Source organism: Sorex araneus, chromosome X, assembly GCF_027595985.1.
Source record: "Sorex araneus isolate mSorAra2 chromosome X, mSorAra2.pri, whole genome shotgun sequence".
Lineage (NCBI taxonomy): Eukaryota > Metazoa > Chordata > Mammalia > Eulipotyphla > Soricidae > Sorex > Sorex araneus.
In genome coordinates this window covers 140,812,544-140,839,023 of record NC_073313.1, presented here as the reverse complement: position 1 = coordinate 140,839,023, position 26,480 = coordinate 140,812,544, and the positions used below count along the sequence as shown (strand labels likewise).

At 40.9% G+C, this 26,480-nt stretch overlaps 1 protein-coding gene across 5 annotated transcripts in view; it reads left to right on the top strand.

Moving 5' to 3' along the window:
* Nucleotides 1–24,088, top strand: part of TAF1 (TATA-box binding protein associated factor 1) — a 77,878-nt gene extending 53,790 nt beyond the window's left edge. For all 5 annotated transcript variants that reach the window (XM_055120890.1, XM_055120888.1, XM_055120889.1 and 2 more), the window contains 6 exons: nt 9,965–10,032; nt 10,269–10,385; nt 13,900–14,025; nt 17,090–17,243; nt 19,121–19,298; nt 22,311–24,088. In XM_055120890.1, the coding sequence (XP_054976865.1) occupies nt 9,965–10,032; nt 10,269–10,385; nt 13,900–14,025; nt 17,090–17,243; nt 19,121–19,298; nt 22,311–22,530 (863 nt within the window). In that variant the 3' untranslated portion in view covers nt 22,531–24,088. The remainder of the gene's footprint in view (nt 1–9,964; nt 10,033–10,268; nt 10,386–13,899; nt 14,026–17,089; nt 17,244–19,120; nt 19,299–22,310) is intronic.
* The last annotated feature ends 2,392 nt before the right edge of the window (nt 24,089–26,480 follow it).

Here is a 26,480-nt window from a genome sequence, read left to right as displayed (position 1 = left end):
CAGACCCACCAGGAGTCATCCCCGAGCACATAATAAGGAGTATGCCTTGAGCACTACCACCAGGTATGTGCTCACCCCCCAAAAAAAAAAGTGTGAGGGGAAAGGAAGAATTGTATGAGAGTGGAAGTAGACAAAGAGATGAGCAAGTGAGATATGTATTAAAGGGAGAACATGGGCTTGAAGAGCAATCCTTATGTTTGCCAGTTTTCAGTTAGCATACTTTTAAGTTTCTTCCATGTTGTAGCATAGATTAGCACTTTGTAAAATAAGTAAATACCATCATCTTTACTTGACATTCATGGCTCATCTAACTTTAATCCAGCTTCTCCTCTGCCCGGCATACCAAGTGATCAGAATCTCATAATTGTCAGATTTAGTGGGTACTCTCAGTCCTTACCCTGACCTCACCCCAGTGTTTGACATCATTGACCATTCCTTCTTTAAAAGTGTGTTATGATTAAATTTGTAACTTTCTACTTTTGTTTTCCCATTAGACCATTTCTTTTCAGTTTCCCTTGCTGAATATTTCTTGCCCATTCCTATAATTTAACCACCACTTCTTTCCTATGAGTTCTGGCTGTTCAGGCAAAGATCTCTACCCCAGTCACCTGAAATTTCCTCTAAGATGCCCCAGTGAAACATGCCCCAGGTTGAATATATTTTCTCCTTCCTCTGCTTTCCATTTCCAACTTTTCCCCTCTGTCCTGTACTCAACTACTTTACTCTTTCCAGTCTGGGTGTAATGGGACACTAGCATCACCCAGTAGCTACATCTAGAAAACTAAAGAGTTGTTTTTGTATTTTTTTATCCTTCACTTCCTCTTGGCTGTTGATATTGTTAAAAGGACCCTGAGAGATTGCACAATACTTAAAACTGTGGTGCTTGCTGGGGGATTCAGCTCATATATGTACTGCCAGGATGCTCACCAAGGTTTGCACTCCTTTAGTTTTGATGTTTGCACATGTACGGACCCAGGGATCATATTAGTGGTTGAGGCCCCCAAATAATGCTTGCGGTGTTCAAAATTCACATGTACTCACCCAGGATCATACTTTATGGGTGTGGTTCTCATGCATCATTTTATTTGCATTGCTCACTGGGGTCACATCCTTTTTTCCTGAAACTTAGATCTGGCTACAATGTGCCTGAAAATAGCTTGTGATGCTAGATATCATAGACAGCAGAGCCACCAGATATTTACAAGGCAAGTCCTCTGAACTGCTGAACTATTCCTCCAGCCTTCAAACTTCTGATTCTTTCCCTTGAGTAAATCCCCAACCTCTGCTCCATTATGTATTGTCACGAAAACATTATATTTTCCTCAGTTGTCACTTGGCCAAAGTCCCAGCCACCTAGACTTAACCTTTGTGATGAACTGTTCATATCCCTGTCAGATCAACTAAAAAAATCTATACTTATTATAAAATGTCAAACAATGCAGAAGTAGTGTAGAAAATTAAAGGAAAGCTCTGCCTACTTTCTCATTCCAGGGGTTGGAGCAGGTATGGCACCTGACTTGCATGCAGCCAACCTGGGTTCAATCCCCAGTATCCCATATGGTCCGCTGAGCACTGACAGGAATAATTTTTGAGTGCAGAGCCAGGAGTAACCCCTGAGCATTGCCAGTGTGACCTCAAATACCAAAAATAACCCAAAACCCAAAAGAAAACATCGCCCATAGTTTGATTCTCTAGAGCTAACCAGGATATAGCTGTCCATACTTTTTATAGTATGTTTATAAAACATATGTAGTAATTCACTGTCACTGTCATCCCATTGCTCATCGATTTCCTCCAGCGGGCACCAGTAATGTCTCCATTGTGATATTTGTTGTTACTGTTTTGGGCATATCGAATACGCCACAGGTAGCTTGCCAGGCTCTGCTATGAATCATGTTAAATACTATTCAAATGACAAAAGATGGAGTGAAAAGTCAAAAGAAGAACCCGGAGCTTGAGCAGTAGCCCAGTGGGTAGGGCGTTTGCCTTGCATGTGGCCTACCTGGGTTCGATTCCCAGCATCCCATGCGGTGACCCAAACACCGCCAGGAGTAATTCCTGAGTGCAGTGAGGAGTAATCCATGTGCATTGCCGATCTGACCCAAAAGACAAAAAAAAATAATAAGAAGAAGAACCACTAGGTCTTGTAGCACAAACTAAGAGGGTACTTAACAATTTTTTTATGTTTTTAAGATATTTTTAGTTTTCCAACTTTTCATTTTGTTGTGATGACAGGAATAGCACACGTGGTTTAAATACTTGGTTGTGAGGCTCACCAGGGGTTGTGTATTTGCCTAGTTGTGGGACTAGGGATCTTAAATGTCTGGTTCTCGTTAGTTATTTGGAAATAGTGCTGGGGTTGAACTCTCAGCCTCAGGCCTGCAAGGCAAGACACTCTACCACTGAGCAATCCTCTTGCCTCCTCTGTATCTTGTGTGTCTTTTTTTTTTTTGCTTTCTTGATCAGGCTCTGTTGATAGTGTTCCTCAGACCTTCAGTGCTCAGGGGCAACCAGGGCTGTACTTGGTGGCTGTAGGGTAAGGCTGTGCAGTTCGAGCAACTGAACTTGGGATATGTGCTCTACCACTTGAGCTATCTCCCCAAACCCTATGTTTTTATTTGTTTGGGGACTGCATCCAGCAGGCTACTTCTAGCTCGGGTCTACTTCTAGCTCGGTGCTTAAGGGTCACTCCCAGCACTGCTGAGGAATCATGTGGTATAGGGATCCAACCTAGGCCTCTTGCATCCAGAGAATGTGCTCAGCTATTGTGCTCTCTGGACCCAGCAGTCCCTCGTCTTAAATTTTATTTTTGTCTTGCCATTTTTATAGATATGGTGTAATTTTCTTCTTGTTCTTTGTTACTCTTATGAATATACCCTGATATATGCTCTTCTAACTTGTTCTTTGAAGGGCCAGAGATGTAGCTCACTGGTAGAGTGTGTGCTTTGGATGTATGAGACTCTTGAGTTTCCTGGCAAAGCAAAGTAAATAAATAAACTTGCAATTTGAAATACAGACACAAGGAATAACAAAAATAGTACAGAGTTCGGTGTACATTTGCACCTATCTTCCTTCAGTGTAACATCTGCTATAGTTGTAGTATGTAGTTTTCCATTATACTAGAGTTTATTCAACCATTCGCTCAATAAAGGACATTCAAGTATTTTGCTATTAGGAATAAAGCTGCTGTGAGCATTCATATATACAGTTTAGGGAATATAAATATACACCTCTCTGGGATATAAATGCCCAAGAGTATGATGGTAATTATATTTTGGAGAGCTGCCATTCTTTTTTACAAAGTCCCCATATTATTTTATATTCTCATCAGTAACTTATGAATGATTCAGTTTTTTCTGCAGCATTTAGTGTTATCACTGTTTTCTTATTTTAGCTGTTCTACTAAATTGTTATATTTTGAACTCCCTTAAAGGCTATTGATGTCAAACATTTTTTTCATATCATTTGCTATCCATTTATTCATTTATCCATTTATCATGTGTCACATCCAGCAATGCATTGCCAACCGGTTTGGAGCGATGGCACAGTGGGTAGGGTATTTGCCTTGCACACAGCCGACCCAAGTTTGATTCCCAGCATCCCATATGGTCCCCTGAGCACCATCAGGAGTAATTACCTGAGTGCAAAGCCAGGAGTAATCCCTGTGCATTGCCAGGTGTGACCCAAAAAGCAAAAAAAGAATAAGTCAAGGAAGCCATAGAGGCAGGTGGGTATGGGTGGGAAGGAAACTGGGGACATTGGTGGTGGGAAATGTACACTGGGGAAGGAGGGACAAGTGTTGGAACAGTATATGACTGAAACCCAATCATAAAATGCTGTATAACTGTGTATCACTGTGATTCAATAAAAAATTTTAAAAAGTGAAGGAAGAAGTGATTACCAGTTGCAAATACAATCTGGGGCTTCTAAAGTCAACTCTCAAATTAGTCACTGGATTTGTTGATTCTCTGATCATCGTTGACGCGATAAGAACAGTTTTAGTGACATATACTATTACTACCTCATTTACTTGACACAGTCACTCCTTTGTACAATGATTTAGTACTTTGTACTTTATTGAAATTATAAACATGTCTGTATATCTCTTACATGAGATTACGAAGGATATCTGGGCCTCCTTTTTTGCAAGGGTGCTATGGATGGAACCCAGGGCCTCTCATATGCAAGGCAAGTGCTTTCTTGTTGAACTTTCTTGTTATCAGTCCTTAGAACTCTTTATCATTATTATTAAATGTTTATGTTTGTATTACCATAGTCTGGTATTGTGCCTGATTCATAGCACCTAAAAATAAAAAGTCTATCTGTTATGAATTTTATAGGAGTTATTGTATTACTTTTCTTATGGTTATAGAAATATAAGATGAATATCTTTAGCTGAAACATTTGTTTACTTTGGTGCCAGGCTCTAAACCCGGGGCCTCACAAGACCAAAATAAGTTCGTTCCTTACTAAGCTACATCTCTGGCCTAAGACTATTTTTAAGTTGTTAAATGGAATGCTGGTTCACTGGGGAGAGAGTATTTTTAGGGTTTTTCATCAAATGGGTGCTAAATATAAGTCCTGCCTTTGCCTAGTGGGACTTATAACCCCAGTTTTCCTCTGACTTAAAGTTTGTATCATCTGAGTTTCAGGTTCAGATTCTGAGTGAGATCCTCTTGCTCTGATTTGAGAGATCAAGCCTTTTTTTGTGGGGTGAGGGGACACTCAGCATTGCTCAGGGCTAACTCATGGTGATGCTCAGTATCGTATGCTGTGCTGTGGATGGAACTAGAGGATGCCACCTGCAGGGTGTTGCACCTTAACCCCTGTACAGTCCTGGAAGCTAAATGTTTTAATTTTATCCAATTCTACATAATATAAAAGATGAAATTCACTTCTCTTTATTCTTTCTTCTGGACATGTTTAAGATTAAAAAAAACCCTAAGAACTGCAAAAGTTGAATTAATGGGAGGAGGTAGACTATGTGTAATTGAATTCAGTAATTCTAATTTCCTTAGCAATTAATTACAGACTCCTTTCCCATTTTAAATCAGGCACTGGTTTTATTCCAAAGCTTTCTACAACTACAGAATTTTTTTGGTGGGGGAGGTCATATCCTATTTAGCTCAGGGCTTACTTCTGGCTCCCAGAGATTACACACCTGGTGGCCTTGAGAACCACATAGGTTGCCACAAATAGAATCTAGACCAGCTATGCGCAAGGCAAGTGTCCGATCTGTTACACTGTCTCATTGGCCCCATGAAATTTTATTTTTTAATCTTAATTCACATTGAGACACATGTGTATCCCCGTGCCATTAGCTGTCAGGATAATAATTTATGCTTGTTTTGACAGAGTATTCATTTTCTTAGGAGAAGGAAGATTATTTTTAGTATTTGTGGAAAGCTTTTCAAAGGAAATGTGAGCCTAGCTATTTTCTGAACCTCCTCGCCTTGGTTGTGTGGGACTACTAATCATCTTGACAAGTATTTTTCTCTGAAATGCTCAGGTAACAATATTGCTGTTTTCCCTCTCTAATCAGAGCCATGAAACTTGTAATGTTATTTACCTCTGCTCACTAAGAGAGGTAAATTACTTAGAAAAAACAAAACTTTTTTGTTGGTGTAGTGCCAGGGATGAGACCTAGGACACTGAGCTATATTTTTGGTTCAGAAAGACCTTTTTTAAAAATTTTAGTGGAATAACAACTTCCTGAATTTTTCATTGAATTATCACTATTTCAGGGTATTTGAGATTTATATGTGATTCTGTAGGGTGCTCCAAAACTTCGTTTTGAATGAGTCAAGGGATAAATAAATATTATTTTGGCATGATTTTTGCAGTTGCTTTGCCATGATTTGTATAAGGAAAGAAGAAATGGAAAATAATCAGTCAAAAAAAAAGCTTTGCAAATAAGTAGCTTATTTTCTCTTTGCACACAGTGATAGTTCATAAATAGGCTAATATTATGTATTATTTATTTTTATAATGCTGAGGATTGAACCCAGGGCCTCTCACATGCTCTGCCACTGAACCGTATCTTTGACTCTCTCCATTAATTTTTATATCATTTTGGAAATTTCTTTTTGTAAATAAATTCTGACTTTTTCTATCGGTTCTGGGAGTTGCAGTTCAGTTTAGTTGGTTATTGTTTGTTTGGGTGCTGTACGTAGCAGTACTTAGGGTCCAGACAGCAGATAGGACACTTGCCCACTTGCCCTGCACATAGCCAACCTGAGTCAACTGGGAGTAATTTTTTTTTTTTTGCTTTTTGGGTCACACCCGGCGATGTACAGGGGTTACTCCTGGCTTTGCACTCAGGAATTACTCCTGGCTTGGGGGACCATATGGGAATTGAACCCTGGTCTGCTGCATGCAAGGCAAATGCTCTACCCACTGTATTATCGCTCCAGCCCCTTAATTCATTTTTAAAAAATAATTTTTATAAATTTGTTGGTAATGATTTGTTACATTCAGTATTCCAACACCAATCCAACCACAATTGCACCTTCCCGCTGCCATTATTTTCTATTTTCTTGACCACCAAGGAGTAATTTTTTCTTTTAAATTTTTATTAATGAATCACCATGGGGTACAGTTACAAACTTATGAACTTTCATGTTTGCATTTCAATCATACAATGATCATTTACCCATCCCTCCACCAGTGCCCATTCACCTCCACCAATGGTCCCAGTATCCCTCCCACCACCCCCACCCATCCCCCACCACCCTTCCACAGCAGGGCATTCCCTTTTGTTCTCTCTCCTTTTGGGTGTTTGTAGTTTACTTTCGGTCTATAGTCTACTTTTCAGTTTATAGTCACGTACCTTTCAACCTGAATGGGTCCTCCCAACATCCCTTACTTGGTGTTCCTTTCTCTATCTGAGCTGCTTTTCAGGGAGTAATTTCTGAGTGCAGAGCCAGGAATAAGCCCTGAGCACTTCTGGGTGTGGCCCCCATACCAAACAGAAGACCTGGGCTTTCTGCACTCAAAGCTTGAATTCCAGCCCATTGAGTTATCTCTTCAGCTCCTGTGATTCTATTTCTTTTCTTTTCTTTGTTTAGGGGCCACATTGACAGTGCTCAGGATCACTCCTGCTGATGATTCTCAGGTCACTGTATGTGGTGCTGGGTATCGAACCTGGGTCAGCCATGTGTAAGGCAGGCTTCCTGCAGCTCTGGTTGTTTTTGGTTTTTTTTGAGGTGGGGGGTCACACCCAGCTGTGCTCAGGGCTTACCTCTGGTTCTGCAGTCAGGGATCCCTCCTGGCGGAGCTCAAAGAAACATGCAGGATGTCAGGGATCAAACCCAGGTTGGCCACATGCAAAAGCAAGCACCCAACCCACTATACTATCACTCAGGCCCTGTAGTTCTACTACTTACTCTTAACTCCTGATTGCTTAATAATATACAGCAATATATTTTGCTTTGTGGAGGTACTTATGGTCCCCTTTGATAGACTGATGAAAAAAACTTGGATCTTTTACCCAGAAAAAATGTGATTTTTTTTAAAATATGAAATTTAATTCAGTTTCAGGAGATAAAGGGATTTCTCTCATTATCACACTAGGAAGGGGTAAAAAGATATCTGAGAGTACTGTACTCTGGGCTCATCTGCATCCCAATTCTAGGTGCATAATCTTTCCTTTGTAGAACTTTGTCCTGTGGTTGCCCATGCCCTCCTTTAGGAAATGAATTTACCTTAGTTATGGTGGGGACCATATGCGACAGTCCTCAGGGCTTACTCCTGCCTCTGTGCTCAGGGATCGTTCCTTGAGTACTCAGGAAACCACATGGGGTGCTGCGGATTGAACTTCAGGCAGCCCTGTGCAAGGCAAACACCCGACCTACTGTACTATCTCTCTTGTCCTTGAATTTTAATTTCTGTCCTTTATTCTCTCTGCTTAGTGGGCTGGAGCGATAGCACAGCGGTAGGGCATTTGCCTTGCACGCAGCCGACCTGGGTTCGATTCCTCCACCCCTCTCAGAGAACCCGGCAAGCTACTTTAGTTTTAATGTTCTTTAAAAGTATACCTGTTATAGGTATATGGGTTATTTTCTGATTTGTTGTTCTGGTTTTTTTGTTTGTTTGTTTGTTTGTTTGTTTGTTTGGTTGGTTGGTTTTGGAGTCATACACAAGCGATGCTCAGGGGTTAGTCTTGCTTTTCACTCAGGAATTACTCCTGGCGGTGCTCAGGGGACCATATAGGATGCCAGGAATCAAACCCAAGTCGCGTGTATCAAAAAAGAGATAAATCCACTGATTTATCTCTCCAGCCCCAGATCAATTATTTTTAATAGAAAGAACCGACTTTTTATGGGTGAACAAAACTGTATTCAACCCAAACGGGGGGACTGGAGCGATAGCACAGTGGGTAGGGCGTTTGCCTTGCACGCGGCTGACCTGGGTTCGATTCCCAGCATACCATGTGGTCCTCTGAGCACCGCCAGGGTTGATTCCTGAGTGCATGAGCCAGGAGTAACCTCTGTGCATCGCCGGGTGTGACCCAAAAAGCAAAAAAAAAAAAGATTGACCAAACTGGGGAGTGGAGAGTTAGTTCAATGAGCTGGAACACATGTTTTGCATGCAGGAAGACTGGATTCAGTCCCTAGCACCTCATGTTCCACTGAGCACCATAAAGTTTGACACTCTACTTTGGGGCACCATGGTTTGCAATACAGATACTGAGAAGCCATCATGTTTGGTCCTTAGTCTACTTTCAGCACACATTTCCCATTCAGAGTGATCCCTCTAACCATCATTGACTTAGTGGTCCCTTCTCCATTCAAACTGCCTTCTCTCCCAGCACATGAGGCAGGCTTCCAAACCTGAAATGGAATGATTCTCCTGGCCCTTGTCTCTACTGTCCTTGGGTTTTAGTCTCATGTTATTTTATATTTCACAAATCAGCACAGTCTTTCTGATTCATTTCACTTCGCATGATACTCTCCATGTCTGTCCAGTTATAAGCAAATTTCATGACTTCATCTTTTTTTAACAGCTGCATAGTATTACATTGTGTAGATGTACCACAGTGTCTTTGACCATTCTGTAGATTTTAACAACTATGTGTTATCATATATTTACCATTGTTGTATAAGAATCCCGGAACCGTAGGGGCTGGAGTGATAGCACAGCGGGTAGGGCGTTTGCCTTGCACGCGGCCGACCCGGGTTCAAATCCCAGCATCCCATATGGTCCCCTGAGCACCGCCAGGAGTAATTCCTGAGTGCAGAGCCAGGAGTAACCCCTGTGCATCGCCGGGTGTGACCAAAAAAACAAAAAAAAAGCAAAAAAAAAAGAATCCCGGAACTGTAGTGATCATACAGTAGTAGCAGGGCATTTGCCCTGCACATGGCTATCCCAGGTTTGATCCCTGGCATAACATTTGGTCCCCTCAGCCCTGCCAGGAGTGATTCTTGAGCAGAGAGTCAGGAGAAAGCCCTAAGCACTGCAAGGCGTAGTGCCAAAACAACAATAAATGCTGAAAATACCTATTGAGCAATTCACAGAATGACAGAATACTGAAATTTCTTCAAAGTAACATTGGAAAAGTGTGAAAGTTGGGATTTAAATGAAACAAGATTGACCACATATTGATAATTGTAAGTAATGGGTATCTGTAAAATCATTATTTTAGTGTCTGTACTTGTACATGTTTGAATTTTTCTACCCCAAAAGGAGAGTAAGAGTTAAGGGGCTGGAGCAATAGCACAGCTGGCAGGGCGTTTGCCTTGCACACAGGCGACCCGGGTTCGATTCCCAGCATCCCATATGGTCCCCTGAGCACCACCAGGAGTAATTCCTGAGTGCATGAACCAGGAATAACCCCTGTGCATCACCGGGTGTGACCCAAAAAGGAAAAAAAAAACAGTTAAAGCTGAAGTGTGGTTGGAGGGAGGGGGCTTGGGTTTCTGGAACTGAGGACTGCAGATAATGGCCTTTTTTTTCCATTTTATAGGACCTGAGAGTCAGTATACTAAGACTGCTCAGGAAATTGTGAATGTCTGTTACCAGACATTGACTGAGGTAGGTGGTAAAGAAGAGGGTCCCCTGAGATCCTGTTAATTAAATGGAAAATCTTATCCTACCTCCACCCTGCATCTCATTTTCTTCCCTGTTGTTTTTTCCTACCTAGTACTAGATGTTATTTCAACAGACTCTCTCTCTGGAAGCACCATCAAATGGATTTTGCCTCCCTTTTATTAATCCCCAGTGCTTGAATCACATGTTGGCTGAATTCACTTAATTTCTTTATTTCCCAGTATGATGAACATTTGACTCAACTTGAGAAGGATATTTGTACAGCTAAAGAAGCAGCTTTGGAAGAAGCAGAATTAGAAAGCTTGGACCCAATGACCCCAGGGCCCTATACACCTCAGGTGAGTTTGAGGGCTGGGAGCCTGCTCTTACAGTTTTCTTAATGGTTTGGGAAATTGGGAGCAGTTAACAGATGTATTTACTGAGATACCCTTCTTCTCTGTCCTTCCTCTTCATATGCCTTTCGTGTGTGCTTTCTTGTCTTCTCAAAGGCTAAGGTGAGTGAGGACCATGGATTTTGGTGGCATTCTTGAATCCAGAAAAGACAGGTGTGAGATGAATAAGTCGGGTGGTGTCTTTGTTGTTCACGCAGTATTTGGGAATACTGGATTTCCTACTGCCTTTGGCTAGAGCCCTTTTCTGAGTCTCTGGAGCTCTCATGGCCCTGTTGGGATTCTAAGATATCCCTAAAATATAGACCTGGGCTACATCAGAGACATGGACCACGTTTTTTCTGTGCCTCATAGGTGCCCCGTTACTCCTTCTCTCAGAGATATCTCAATGTAGTTCAGGTGTCACCTGTTTTTCTCAATTGACTTCTTATAAATGAAGAAAACTAATATTTATAACATCCTTAAATTCATATCTTTAAAAGCTATCAGAATTTTATAGATATAAACTAATAAAGCATGCTTTGTAAGATTTTTCAGTCTTTCAACTTGGACCCTTAAATATACTGGGAGTGTATTTCATAGAGACCTGGCATATTTGAAGAATAGGGCTTCGGAGAATATGTGTGATGCTTGCTTTCTGTGTTGGAGACATTGTGGTACATAACGTTTGTCATAAACATAGGTCTGTCTGGGTTTGAGTCTTAGCTCTGCCACTATCTAGCTGGGTGAACTTGGAAATTTACCTAACCTCTCTGAGTTTCCTTTTCTCTAAAACGTATTTTCAAGGTTGTTGTAAAGATTAAACAAGTCAATTTGCCAAACCTATAGTAGGCATCCAGCAAATGTTTTTTTATCTGTATGAAAATTATCTACAGATTTTTCTAGCCCATTCGAATTTAAGTGGAAATTTTAATGCAGTATTCTCCTAATTTCCATGAGATTTTTTTCATTCAACTTAGGTTTCATTCTCAACTGATAATGCAACCTGTATAATCTCTGCTAAGTTTTTACTCTATATCTCTTTCATGAACTGTCTTTTATTTTTCTCTTTTATCCCACAACTTAGGTTTCTGAATAACCAAGTAGAAAAAAACTAAGATACTTACCTTCAGACCCAGAATGAGGAAAGGCTCGTGGAGTATGTGGGCATACTGGGTTGGGAGGCTTGGCTAAGTGACGATACCTAGAAAGGCCCCATTTGTTCATAAGCCCCACAGTAGTTTCCACAAATCCCTTTCTGATAAGTCTTTCGTCTTTCTAAGAAGTCCAGGGTTTTTAGTCATTGTTACCCAGGAGAACCTAGCCACTGGATAGCACTTGATTTGTTGCCGTATGTGACAGTCAAAGCCTTAGACCCAAAAGTCCGCTTCCTTTTTGCTCTGTCCCTCCCAAAAGTGAACTCAACTGGCTGAGAGAAACCTGGCAACTGCTTTCCTTCCCAAGCAGTAGCTGTTGTTTGGTGCAGTTAGAGAGACTTCTGTAAAGAGTAATAATTTAGCAGTATCTTTTCATAATTCTAGTTTACCCTTTCTCATATATATACATGTAAAACATTAAACCCAGGACTGGGGATGTAACTCAGTGGTAGCTTGCTGCCTGGCATGTATGACACCCTGGAGTCAGTACTACCTGGCACCACCAAAATGAATGAGTGAATGAATGGAATAGTAAATTCATTTCATTAACCTTTAATCTGAGCAAGATGCACATAAATTATTGTCCTTATTTGTTTACTATTCTCAAACCCAACTGTTATATTAGTCTTTGCATAAGATCAGTGTATTATAATAATTTCTGTTGTATTGGAAACACAACAGAAATCATTTTATTTCCACCTAGCTTGGATTGCATTGTACATTCAGCTTAACATTTTACCTAAAATTGTTTACCTTTCAGTATTTCTACATAGTCTTTCATTCTTTAATTTTTTTTCTGTTCCACAGTTTATATGTTGTGTAAAGTGCTTGGAATTGCTTTGCTCTCATTCTCTAAAACCCTCATCTCAATCAGTCTGCTTGTTTGTTTTTAAAAGAAAGCACAAAGTTAATATGTGCAGTTTTGTTGACAAAAGTAATAGGTTTATTGAGAAAACTAGAAAATATAAAAATATAAAAAGGTAAGTGACCTAGGATCAGGTCTGCCTTTCTGGGGTAGTCTGAACATTTTTGGTGGTTTTTTTTTCTTTTTGGGTCACGTGACGCCCAGTAATGCTCAGGGGTTACTTCTGACAGCACTCAGGAATTACTCCTGGTGATGCTCAGAGGACCGTATGTGATGCAGAGGATCAAATCCGGATGGGCTGCGTGCAAGGCAAATGCCCTACCCACTGTACTATCACTCCGGGCCACTATGATGGGTTTCGTGTGTGTGTGTGTGTGTGTGTGTGTGTGTGCGTGCGCATGTGTGTGTGTGCACACACACATTTATAGATATACTTTCATTTATTTTGCATTGTAGGGATCAAACCCAGGCCTCCCATATATGGGTTTACACTCTACCACTGAGCCACATTCCCATTCCTAGACATAATTTTAATGTGAGATTGATACATACAATTTTGTTTTGTTTTTTCACTTCAATTTATTGTGAGCATTTTATTTAATTAGTCTTTGAACACAGGAAATATTTTGACCAAGTCAGTGTCTTTTTTTGTCTTTTTTTCTTATGCCAGGGATTGAACCACTGATCTACATCCCTTGCTTTCCTACTTCTCCAACATGTTCTTATTGTCCATCCTGTCCTTCTGTCATTGATTATTGAAGAGACCTAATAATTTTTTGAATAATAGGCATTAAATAAGGAGCTTCCACGTTTCTTAATTTTCCCAACAACCTTGTAAGGTAGCCATTTTCCATATTTTAATAGTTGAGGAAGCCAAAGCTTAGAGAGATTAACTGATTTATAAATTCAAGTTCTTCAGCTAGCAAGTGATAGAGCCAGAACTCAAACTCAGGGCAACTTATTCCAAAGTCTATGGATTTTTACCATGTCATTTTGCCCCATAGCAGCATCTTCTGATGAACTCATACGCTATTAACCATTCTATACTCTTGTTGGAATTGAAATCAAACAAAAAGCACTGGTATGTACCCCTGGCCCTAAGAACAATAAGACAAGGCTTAGAAGAAACTAGTTTATTGATTGACACAAATATTTGTTAGGACATAGAGTTTTCCCATCGCTTGGATGCTTTTCCTGTTCTGTGCATTTTATTGTATTTATATGTAAATACCTATATGATAAGTATAATTCTTGTGTAGCAGCTGCCTCTCTACTGGAATGATCATCATTTGTAAAATCCCCCAAAACCTTTTCATAAAGCTACATCAAATTACATTTTTTCCTTTTTAAGTGGATTGCTATGCATGGCTTTTATCTGTGGTGAATGTGCTAAAGGGGAATTATCTGTATTTCTTACTCCCTTTCCCTAAACAGAAGCTAACTTGTGTAATTTGTATCATAGCCTCCTGATTTATATGATACCAACACATCCCTCAGTGTGTCTCGCGATGCCTCTGTATTTCAAGATGAGAGCAATATGTCTGTCCTAGATATTCCTGCTGCTTCTCCAGAAAAACCAGTGATACAGGTAGAATATTCTTTTCCTTTTTGTGATATTAATAGTATGCTTTGGGATGGGAATGGACAGGTGGTAGTGGTGATAGAAGATAGGTTTCAAAGATGATGGAGCCTTTGGGGCTGGAGTGATAGCATAGCAGGTAGGGCATATGCCTTGCACGTGGCCAACCCGGGTTCGATTTCCAGCATCCCATATGGTCCTCTGAGCACCGCCAGGGGTGATTCCTGAGTGCAGATCCAGGAGTAACCCCTGTGCATTGCCAGGTGTGACCCAAAAAGCCAAAAAAAAGGATGATGGAGCCTTTTGGCCCTGGGAAGAAGACTTAGAAATACTTAAGTATTGGGATCATGGCATGCCACATGGTTGGCATTCTCTTCTGTCTGTGCCCAGGGACCGAGTCAGGCACAACAAAACTTTGGTAGAGGTGTTGGAAATTTTGCATATGAGGTATCAAATCTACATGTGACTAGAAAAACCAACAGTATTCTGAAACAGAGTTCAGGTTAATTGTCCTGCTACTTTTACTGTGTATATGTTGTAATATAAATTAAAGTCATTAGACTTCTGTAAATAGCCTTTTCTAACATTATCAGAAGATACCTCTTTGTGTGAGTCTGTGTGTGTTGGGGTGGGAGGGTCACACTTGCAGGACTTACTCTTGGCTCTGTGGTCAGGGAATCACCGTTAGCAGAGCTCAGGAGAACATAAATGGTGTGCTGGGAATTGAACCCAGGTCAGCTGCATGCAGAGAGAAACCTTACCCACTGTGCTATTTGGCCCCAGAAGATAATTCTGATTTGAATCCAGAAAAACTATCAGCTGATCACAATCAGGTCTCTACTAGAGAATGTAAAACACAAAAAGCTTTTTGGTGCTTCTCAGAACAAGCTAAGGAAAGCTTGGTTTCAAAAGTATGAATTGAACAAGGATGTTGCTCGCTTGTAGAGCATCTGCAATGTATGTTTGAAGCCCTGATTCAATCCCCAATACTACAAAATAAGGACCCACTCGGGTTGAAAGCTGCATGCTGAAAGTAGATTATAGACCAAACATGATTGTCACTCAATACCTCTATTGCAAACTACAACATCCAACAGGAGAGAGAACAAAAGGAAATGCCCTGCCACAGAGGCAGGGTGGGGTGGTGGGAGGGATACTGGGATCATTGGTGGAGGAGAATGGGCACTGGTGGAGGGATGTAAACGATCACGGTATGACTGAAATACAAACATGAGAGTTCGTAAGTTTGTAACTGGACCTCACGGTGATTCACTAATAAAAAAATTAAAAAAAAATAAAATAAAACATTATTTGTGAAAAAAAAACACTACAAAATAGAAAGGAAGAAGAGTTTCCTTTAGATTATGTAGTAGATTCAAAGGTCACTAAGTAGATCTGTGGGGCTCTTTGTTTTATAGTTTTGGGGGGAGGGGGCAGTTTGGGCAACTGGAGGTGCTCAGGGGCTATTTCTGACTCCCTGCTCAGGAATGATTCAGGCTGTGCTCTGTGAACCTTATGAGGTTACTAGGAGTCAGCCACATGTAAGGCAAGTGCCTCATCTTCTGTGCTACTTCTTTGGATTTATTCTGGTTTTTTTTTTCTTTTTGGGTCACACCCGGCATTGCACAGGGGTTACTCCTGGCTTTGCAATCAGGAATCACTCCTGGTGGTGCTCGAGGGACCATATGGGATGCTGGGAATCGAACCTGGGTCAGCCACGTGCAAGGCAAATACCCTACCCGCTGTGCTATCGCTCCAGCCCTGGATTTGTTCTGTTTTTTTCTTAAAACTCTATCCATGACTTTCAGAGAATAAATGAGGCAAAATATCCCTGTGTATACAAACCCAGGCTGGAGCCATAGCACAGCGGTTGGGTGTTTGCCTTTCACGCGTCTGACCCAGGTTCGATTCCTCCGCCCCTCTCAGAGAGCCTGGCAAGCTACTTGTGCGTATTGGATATTGGATATGCCAAAAACAGTAACAATAAGTCTCTCAATGAGAGATGTTACTGGTGCTCGCTCGAACAAATCAATGAGCAACAGGGCGACAGTGACTATACAAACCCACTACCTGTGGAGTTGATTTGGGAGGGGTTGGACCACACATTCTGCTGTTCCTGACTCTGCTTGGGAGTGATCCCTGACTGTGCTTGGGGGACCACATGAGATGCTGGAAATAGATCAGAGTCAGCCATAAGCAAGGCAGGTGCTTTCCCTCCTTGGCTATCTCTCTGTCTGTTCTTTTTTTTTTTTAGTTTTGTTTTTATCCTATCAATTTTCAAAAATGAAGGAAAACACAGATACCTTGAGCTGTGTATATAGTTCCCACTAGCTTGGTTGACTGGGGAAGATTGGGCCACACCTGGTGGTATGTGGGGGCTATTACTGGCTCTGTGTTCAGGAGTGACCCCTGGCTATGCTCAGGGGACCACATGTGATTCTGGGGATTGAACCAGGGTCAGCTGCACATACGGCAAGTACCTTAACCCTATCTCTCTCCAGCCCTGTTCTTTGTTTAACCCTATTTATGATTTTCAGAGAATGAATGGGGGGAAATGCACATGCCCTGAGCTATGTATACAGCTTCCACTAACTGTAGGGTTGACTCAGAGGGAAGCATCCAGCTTGAATGAGAGCCCTTGGTTAACTTCTATAAGTATATCCCTCATAATAAGCCCTTTGTGTTCCTTAGGTACACCAGGGCTGAGATAGACTAGACAAGGAAATCCAAGACTTTCAGCCCTGCTGAGTATGCGTATAGAAAGCTTATGAATGATATCATACCCTAAATGATAGGAGCGCTAACAGAATAGGGCAGATCAAGTCGCAGGTCATATCAGAGGGTCTCCATAGAGGTCTCCTAAGACTTAACCCAGGGCCTCACACACATAAAACATGTATTGTAGCTTCAGCACCTCCCCCCAACCCAATCTAACTTTACTCTATGGAACCAGCTAACTAAATAAATCTCAAAAATTGCTTCTTGTTAGGCAGCAAGGATGGCTGGTAGTAATTTCTTCTGGCTTCTTACTTGCTTGATTGATGTAACTTGGACCTTAACTATTCTCATTTAGGAAGGTGAAGATGCAGATGGTGATCTAGCAGATGAGGAAGGAACTGTACAACAAACTCAAGCCAGTGTCCTATATGAGGATTTGCTTATGTCTGAAGGAGAAGATGATGAGGAAGATGCCGGAAGTGATGAAGAAGGAGATAATCCTTTTTCTGGTAAGTTTTGTTCCTCGGCTTCTGTTTTCATGTGTCTCACAGTAGCACCTTTTGGGCTGGATAGGAGACTCTTAACAACATATGTTAATTGCCAGAAGGTTCTCTTTTTATTGAAGTACCATTAATGTTTCTCAATATTTATAGGATAACCAGATTATTTTATCTCAGAAGAATTAAAAAATCCAACACAGGCACTATAGGGACTGGAGCAATAGCATAGTGGGTAGGACACAGGCCTTGCACATGTCTCATCCAGGTTCAATTTCTAGCATCCCATATGGCCCCCTGAACACTGCCAGAAGTAATCCCTGAGTGCAAAGCCAGGCATTGCTGAATATATCCAAAAAAAAAAAAACCCAGGAATTATAAAAGGTAACAGTGGGAAAGAGAATGCCAAGATAGAGATAGTATAGAGGTTAAGGTTCTTGGTTTGCTTGTGGCAGGCCTTGGTTTAGTCCTTGGCACTTGAGTCCCTGTATTGAACCACTGGCCCAGTTACCTAACAATCACTGGGAGGGCCCCTGAGTTCACAAGGATCACTTGGGATTCCCCCCTTCCATGTGAAACAGGCAAGGCCCTAAGTACTTGATAAAGATGAAAAAGGTATCAGTTGTAGCAACAGAGAAGAAAATTTAAGGGAAAGGGTCTTGCTTTGTGATGTTTTATGGATTAGTGGCAGTGGCAGGGAAGAGAGAGAGAGAGAGAGAGAGAGAGGTAATTAAAGAAAAACAGGTTGATTGAGCATTGTGTAACTGAGACTTAAGACTGAAAGCTTTGTAACTTTCCACATGGTGATTCAATCAAAATAAAAAAATTTAAAAAAAAGAAAAACTGGTTGAGCTGAGGTTAAAGGGAAATGAGTGATTTTATTTTCAAAGTATGTACTTTATTTATGTATTTATTTATTTATTTATTGAATCACCATGAGAAAGGTTACAAAGCTTACAGATTTAAGTCTCAGTCATACAATATTCAAACACTCATCCCTTCACCAGTGCACATGTTCCACCACCAAGAACCCCAGTATACCTCCCATCCCCCCGCCTGTGTGGCTGATGATTTTTCCTTTACTCTTTACTTTGACTATATTCAATATTTCAACAGAAAACACTATTATTATTTGGAATTTTCCCCCAACAATCAGACCTGCCGAAAAGGCATCATTTGATAATTTGTTTTTCATTGCTGAGAATGAAGATTGTATGAGGTCCCGCAGCTGCGATAGCAGCCTCGCAGTTTTGGATTTCTGGCATTTTAGTAATTAAGTCCAGAGAAATTTCTGCCAGAAGTCGAGACACCACAAGCTCGTACCTCTGTTTCGTGGGCTTTAAAAGATGGCAGTTGCCACACCGCCACCACCGCCGAAAGGAAAGGCCAAGAGAGTAAAACCTTTTCCCTCTCGGGGCAGCATGGGGCTGTAGCTTAGTTCACAGTCTAGAGGCATTTCTGCAAGAAGCCGCTGGGTTCCGAAATTAGTTAGTGGGCCTCCAGGATCATGGTCATTCAGGAGTGCAGGAGGCATCCGTGTGTGGCCACTTGGGTCTCATCTCAAAGTATGTATTTTTTTAAAAATTGGGGGCTACATTCACTGTATTCAGAACTTTCTCCTGTGTTCAGGGATCACACCTGGTGGTGATCAGGGGAGCATATGCAATACCAGGGATTGAACTGCTGGCCACATGCAAAACAGGTGCCTTTTCCACTGTACTATCTCCAGCACCTAAACTATGAATCTTGCCAGTGTTGACCCTAGGCAGTTAAAAGAAGGGCCTTCTAGGTTATGAGCCCAGACAGGATGCGTAAGTAGAAGTGGTTTTGAAGGACACAGCCAATGATGTTAATTCTGTCAAGCTTATCAAGATCTGTCTCTTTTCAAGCTATCCAGCTGAGTGAAAGTGGAAGTGACTCTGATGTGGGATCTGGTGGAATAAGATCCAAGTTGCCACGCATGCTTCAGGAGAACACAAGGATGGGCCTGGAAAATGAAGAAAGCATGATGTCCTATGAGGGAGACGGTGGGGAGGCTTCCCATGGTTTGGAGGATAGCAATATCAGGTAATCGGCAGCAACATGCTACAAGGCATGGCATCAATGCCCACCTATCATGTCAAAGGGCCCAACATCAGGTTATTTTCATCTGTCAAATATTTCCTGGGTACCTATATAGGGCTAGGTACTGTGCTAGGCTCTTGGGGGTACACAGAGAAGCAAAGGATATTCTGTCCTTGAGGAGCTCACATTCTAGTGGAAGAGACTGATACAAAATCATCACAAATACAGTGCTATATATGCCATTGCATAAGTTAAGAACAGAGTGCCAAGTCACCACTGAGGAAGGAGTGTCTCACTCTGCTTGGTGTGATTAAACAAATTTTCACAAATGAGGGAACATTTAAACTTGAATTTAGCTTTACAGGATGATGATGAATCTACTAAGTAGATATAATGGCAGATGAAGAGATCCTTAAAGATAGAACAATATATTCAAATGTACAGAAACATAGCACATATATTTCAGAACAGGGGGCTTATTATGAGTCATGGCTCTAGAAGTAGGAAGGGATTATATTGTAGAGGACCTTAAATAGCATTTGGGTTTGGGATCATGGGAATAGTCACTTTAAGAAAAGGAAGTAGCATCACATTTGTATATTAAATAACTCTAGGGCAATGAGAAACTTCATAATTAAGTTTTTTAGGAATGAGGTATGAAGGAAGAGCTGTTTCAAGACCTCTGTGTAGAGAGTATCAGTTGCCTTTAGGAGGTGAAGGCATCAGATAGGTATAATAAATGGGAATATGACTGCGATAGAGAAGAGAAAGTACAAATGTTAGATGGGATGGGAAAGGAAAGTAAACTTGAATTGTCTTTGGACATGTTGGAATTAAGCTACAATTGATACTTAGAGGCAGAGGCAGCAATATTTATGACAAGCACAAAAGCACTAAAGTGGTCCCTTTCTTCAAGGAGCTCAGTTTAGTGGGAAGCCTAAACAAGTAAACAACTGATCACTGTGTAATATAAAAAGTATCGTCATAAACAATTATGAGGGGGGGTGATCAGTGGGTAGGGTACTTGCCTTGCATGTACCCAACCTGGATTCAATACCCAGCACCATGGGTATATGGTAATTTTAAATTACCATATGGGTATATGGTCCCCTGAGCCCATCAGGAGCAAGTCCTGAGCACAGAGCCAGCCATAACCCCCAAGCACCACCACATGCAAACAAGAAATAAGTGTGAAATTTTCTTGGAATTTGGGTAGAATAGAGTGGGGGGCCTGGTTGAAGGTATGGGAGGAGGGAACCAAGCTCAATCAGAATAGAAATTAGATGAAAGAGAAAAAAAGATACTCCAGAGAGCAAAAATAACATTGGTGAACGCCAGGAGTAATTCCTGAATGCATGAGCCAGGAGTAACCCCTGTGAAATGCCGGGTGTGGCCCAAAAACCAAAAAAAAACACATTGGTGAATACTGAAGCTTCTAGCTCAGTGTGATTAGATCCATGTGGTAGAGACAATGTAGCAGGAGATAGGTAGGACCAGATCGTGAAGCGCCTGAAGATTTGGGGCAGACACTGATTTAGAATAATATGATCAGATCTACATTTGGAAAGATTGTTCTGTGCTCCTTCCAAAAAATAAGCAACAACTCAACAAGAAATGCATATGGATAATTTTATATGTGAAAAAAAAATTTCCCGAGGAATCAAGCGTAAACAGTGAATTGTAAATTTTGCCTTTAAGATTGTTAGTCATTTAAACAAATGCCCAGTGTTGGAAAAGCTGTGAAGAAAGATATTTTATAAAAAAACTGGTATTAATGTAAATTGATAAAATGGGGTAGGAAGGAGAAAGGTATAATAATTTAGAATTATAACTCAGAAACTTTAAAATTACACATTTTAGCCCCAAAAGTTCATGTCTAGGAACTTATTCTGTGGGAATAACAAACCACTTTTATCAAGATATTTGTACAAGGATGTTTATTATAGTATTGTTTCTAATAGAGAATTGGAGACAACTTAAATGTCTGAAAGACTGTTAAGTTATAGCACTAGAGTGGAGTACCATCTAGGTTTTTAAATGATGCTGCTATGTCTATTGATGTGCAAAGGTGTCAATTATAATCGTAAGTGCAAAAAGCAGATTCCTGTAGAATATTTCATTTTGTAAATAAATAAGGTGTTTAAGCATCTAAGTGAAGTGCATAGAAGAAAATTTGGAAGGTCATAGACCAAAAGATTATCTTTGGGTGATGGAGTTATTGGTAATTTTTTCCTTTTTTTGGTGTATATTCTTTTTTTAAACTCGTGAATATGCATTACCTGTATGATTTTTTAAAAGCAAAAGTAAGAATAAACAAACAAACAAAAATGAAGAGCACTCTGACAGAAGTGTGAAGAATTAATTGAATGGGAAAGCAAGACTGGAAGCATATGAAGACTAATTTCAGTAGTGTAGGCCAGAGACAAAAGGACTAAACCAAGGCTGGCAGAGTAAGAATAGTAAGGAGAGACAAATTGAAGATGTGAAACTTTTGGTCCTATTTGCCAATTGAGAACACAGATAGATGAATGAAGCTGTGAGTGTAGAGTGAAACACTGAGCATTTATGGTTCTGTAGACTGGCAATATATTGTTCAGACCTAAAGAAATTTCTTCCATTTGGGATCTTAAGTAGATAAAGTTGGTGAGTAGAAGTTTTTGACAGGATGATTTTTCTCTTGGTGACCCTTAGTTCAGTCCAAAACCAATCGTTTTAGTGTCCAGGGGAATTGAAATGGGTTGATCCCTTAGTAGCACTAAAAATGGGACTGGTGGGGCTAAAGAGATAGCACAGCGGGTAGGGCTCTTGCCTTGCACGTGACCGACCCAGGTTTGGTCCCTGGCATCCTGTACGGTCCCCCCGAGCATTGCCAGGTATAATTCCTGAGTGCAAATCCTGGAGTAACCCCCTGAGCATTGCCGGGTGTGCTACTCCTCCCCCCCCCAAAAAAAAAATGGGACTGGTCAGCTAGAAGATGGTGCCCGAGCTTGAGAGATGACATGTTTCTCTTCTCAGTTATGGGAGCTATGAGGAGCCTGATCCCAAGTCGAACACCCAAGACACAAGCTTCAGCAGCATCGGTGGGTATGAGGTATCAGAGGAGGAAGACGATGAGGAGGAAGAGCAGCGCTCTGGGCCGAGCGTACTAAGCCAGGTCCATCTGTCAGAGGACGAGGAGGACAGTGAGGATTTCCACTCCATTGCTGGGGACAGTGAGTTGGACTCTGATGAATGAGGCTGCCTTTGGGCCTCCTTGGTCAGCCTTCCCTGTTCTCCGGCCTAGTTGATACACCTTTCCCCAAATTGTCTATATTCACGCAGCGTCTGAGAAACACCTTAGCCTTTAAAAACTACTAAGTAAATGCTAATCTCTTCTGGTCTTCCTAGGGGCACTATCACCCTTTGATTCAAAACCAGGTAGCCCCTTTCCCTTTGCACTAACAGAAAGCGCCATTTCCTTCTCCAGTGTCTTCCTTTAACTCCGGTAACTTTAACTTCATTGTTCTTGGTATCATTTTTACCCTGGGGTAAAAATGGGGGAAAGAGGAGAAATTATGAAACAACTAATACACTTATGTCCTCTCTCTGTGCTAGAAATACTCCAAGCATGGTATTGTCTCAGTTTTCTAATTTGCAGGCTGGAGCAAGTGACAAAATTCTGCTGGGTTCTGGTGGATGCTGTGCCACAGTAGAAAACAAACCTATCGGACTATGCCATATGTCAGTGCCTTGTTCCTAAATGTATTGGAGGGAAAGGACTATAAATCTCAAAGCAGCCGATATGTCAGAAATGATATGTTGCCATGTAAATGTGTTCTGTCCATCCCCCACCCCCACACACCAAGGATTTTAAAATAGTAGGAAAATGGTAAGTGGCTTAGGGCAAACAAAGACCATCTTCTGTTTCTTTTCATGCTAAGGATATGGTTCTGCGCAGCGTAGGTACTCAATAAATGTTCCCAAAATTGTGAAATTCTCAACAAGTTTGTCATTGAACATCTGCTCTATAGTAAGCACTCTATCAATCTTTGGGATGCAAATACACAATTCTTTTGTGTAAAGTGCTCACCATCGAGTGGAGTTGAACCATGTTACAAATCATTGAAGTACTGTCAGATAAGTGCAATTAAGAATTAGATATCAAGTATAGGAAGAAATAAAGGAGTGAGTGATAACGTTTGAAAAAGTCAGATGAGTCTTCTCAGCGATAACTTTTAAGCTGAATTTTGAAGACTTAGGTAAAGCTTGCTAGATGGAAAAGTCTAGACAAGAATGTAACATGAAGCAAAGCAGCAGAAATATAGAAGTGGCAGAGTGTGTTCCTAGTTTGTTTGTTTGTTTGTTTGTACCTGCCTTGTTCCCGGAAAAAAAAAGTTATTTATATTCCAGTCTTTTTACGCTGGAGTAGCTAGTGATCAAAGTAAAAGATGGGCGATTAGTATATCATAAAGAACTTTGCATTTTATGCCAGTGTGAATTTTATTTAGGAGTTGTGGAATAATGTTGTATTGAGATGTGCTTTTAAGAAATTTCTGTATAGCAAGTGAAGAAATTGAAAAATCTTTGTAATGGACAGTATGATCCTTTTTTATGAAAGACAAAAAGTGTGTGTACTTGAATGTGTTTATATCTGCTTGTATATGAACAGGAAACGGTCCGAAGGGATGTGTACTGAACTGTTCATAGTGGTGACCTCTGGGGATGGGGGAGGGGGTTGTATCAGCTGTGTGGGTGTTTGATTTCTGTGTTGTTTTAACTTTTTGTACGTATTTTTTTTTAATAAAATTTTATTACATCAAGTGTGGTGTGGAGCATGGTTTGAAGGGGACCGAATCTAGGAGGACTACTGGAGATGGGAATGAGGGAATTCAATTGGACTTTTATGGGGTGGAGTCAAAGGAGTAGGTAACCAGTTGGCCTTTGAAGATGGCAAAGGAGGAATGGAGACGATTTCTATAATTTAGGTTTGGAAGATGGGGTAGGCCATGACACTCACTGAACATATCAAGCTGCCTATTTTTATCAGTCCACTAGATGCTTATACTGTTTCTGATTTCAGGGAATTTAAGGTCTAGACTGAAAGATGTGTAAGAAAAAGGTGATTGTTGGGGCTGGAGCGATAGCACAGCGGGTAAGGCGTTTGTTTTGCACGCGGCTGACCCGGGTTTGATTCCCGGCATCCCATATGGTTCCCTGAGCACCGCCAGAACTAATTCCTGAGTGCAAAGCCAAGAGTGTATCGCCACGTTTCACTTAAAAAAACAATAAATAAATGAAGGTGACTGTTGGAATAAATAGGCACAAGTTTCCATTATGAGAAGAACATGTTTTGCAGCTCTGATTATGGAGTAAGAATGGGAAAGCTTTGTAAAGGAAGCTCTGTTGGGGGAGGGGGTTCACAAAAATTAGAGTTTTTCCCCTTGCATGGCTTCTTATTGACATAATTATATAATTGCTAGCAATGGCTAAAGAGAACAGCAATATTTTGGGGTTTGGGCACCTGTATCCAGTAGTGCAGATTGGCTGTTCCTGGTCTTAGTGATCTGTGCCGGTGGTGTTCTAGAGACCATATGTGGTGCTGAGGATCAAGCAAGTCAGCTGTGTGTAGCAGGATCCTAACCATCTGTGTTAATCTCTCTACCCCATAAAGGAATCTCCTAAGATAGAGTAGGGCAGCATTTGCCAGAGTCACAGAGAAATGTTCTAGGCAGAAAGAACAAAATGCTTGGGGACATGTAATTACATAGTTCGGAAAACATGTAGACAAATATATAGGGAACATGTGTAGTATGGTGATTACAAGACTCAGGTTTAAATGCTCATTTTTGGAGAAACCCCTCTGGCAGTAGATGGAATGTGGAGGTGTGGTGCCAGATGAATGATGATGGAGCCTTTAATTGATCCTTAAGCATAGTAGGGATGAAAGAAGACGTCATCATGGTGCCACGGGATAATGAAAAGATAAAAGAATGAAACCTCGGGGGACAGAGAAGGGCTTAGAGGGCTGGAGCATATGTCTGGGTTCAATTCCCAGTGCTAGATAATCGCTTGAGCACCAAGCTGGGAGTAGCATTACTGGAAGTGGCTCAAAAAGAGAACCTAGGTTTCTGATTTAGGGGACTGGGTAAATACTGATGTCATTTACTGAAAACGTGGAAGTTAGTAGAAATAGTTATGTTCAATTGAAAGCATCTGTAGATCTTAAGTCAGCTAGGTCAAAAGTTTAGGATTTGTAAAATTTTGGGACTTAAGGTCATACAGGAAGCATGAAGAGTCAGAAGATCACAGAGGACAGATACCTAGTGATGACCAGTATTTAGGGGTTGTCAGAAATGAAGGAAAATCTGAAGAGTACTTTGGTACTTTTCAAAACCAAGGAAGTTTTAGGGTGCATAAAAAGACCATGTATATGCTACAGAGAAGATAAAATGAAGCCTGAATAAGAGCCTTTGGGTTTGTTAATTAAGAGGTCCCTGGAGATCTGGTGACCAGTGAAAGCAGTTTTAGAGTAGCCAGAACCAGGGTAAAGAAAAATGAGAATGTGACAAAAGCTTTAAGAAATTGAACCACATTAAGTTAAGATGCTTTTGCACATTAAATGATGTCCAGAATACAGCAACCCACAGACTGGGAGAAATATTGAAACCACTCTTCTGATACAGCAACTGGTAGAATTTTGTCACTGTCATGCCGTTGCTCATTAATTTGCTCGAGTGGGCACCAGTAATGTCTCCATTGTGAGACTTGTTACTGTTTTTGGCATATCGAATATGCCACAGGTAGCTTGCCAGGCTCTGCCAAGTGGAACCTTACAAGAAAAAAATCATCTAAGCCCATCAGGAAATGGGGAAATGAGATAAACAGAAACTTCGTTAAAAAAGGCATACATATGACAAAAAGACATATATAACAATGCTCTTCATTGCTCACCAGGAAAATGCAAATCAAAGCAACTATGAGATATCACCTCACACCAGAGAGATTGGTGCGCATAACAAAACCCACCAGTATTGGTATAATTGGGTAGAGGAAACGGGACCCTCATTCACTGATGGTGACAATGTGACTAGTCTGACCTTTTGGGAAAGCAATATGGACATTCCTCAAAAAATTGGGAATTCTGCTTCCATATAACCCCAAGGGCTCCAAAACATAAGGCAGAAAATACATTTACAGCCCTGTGTT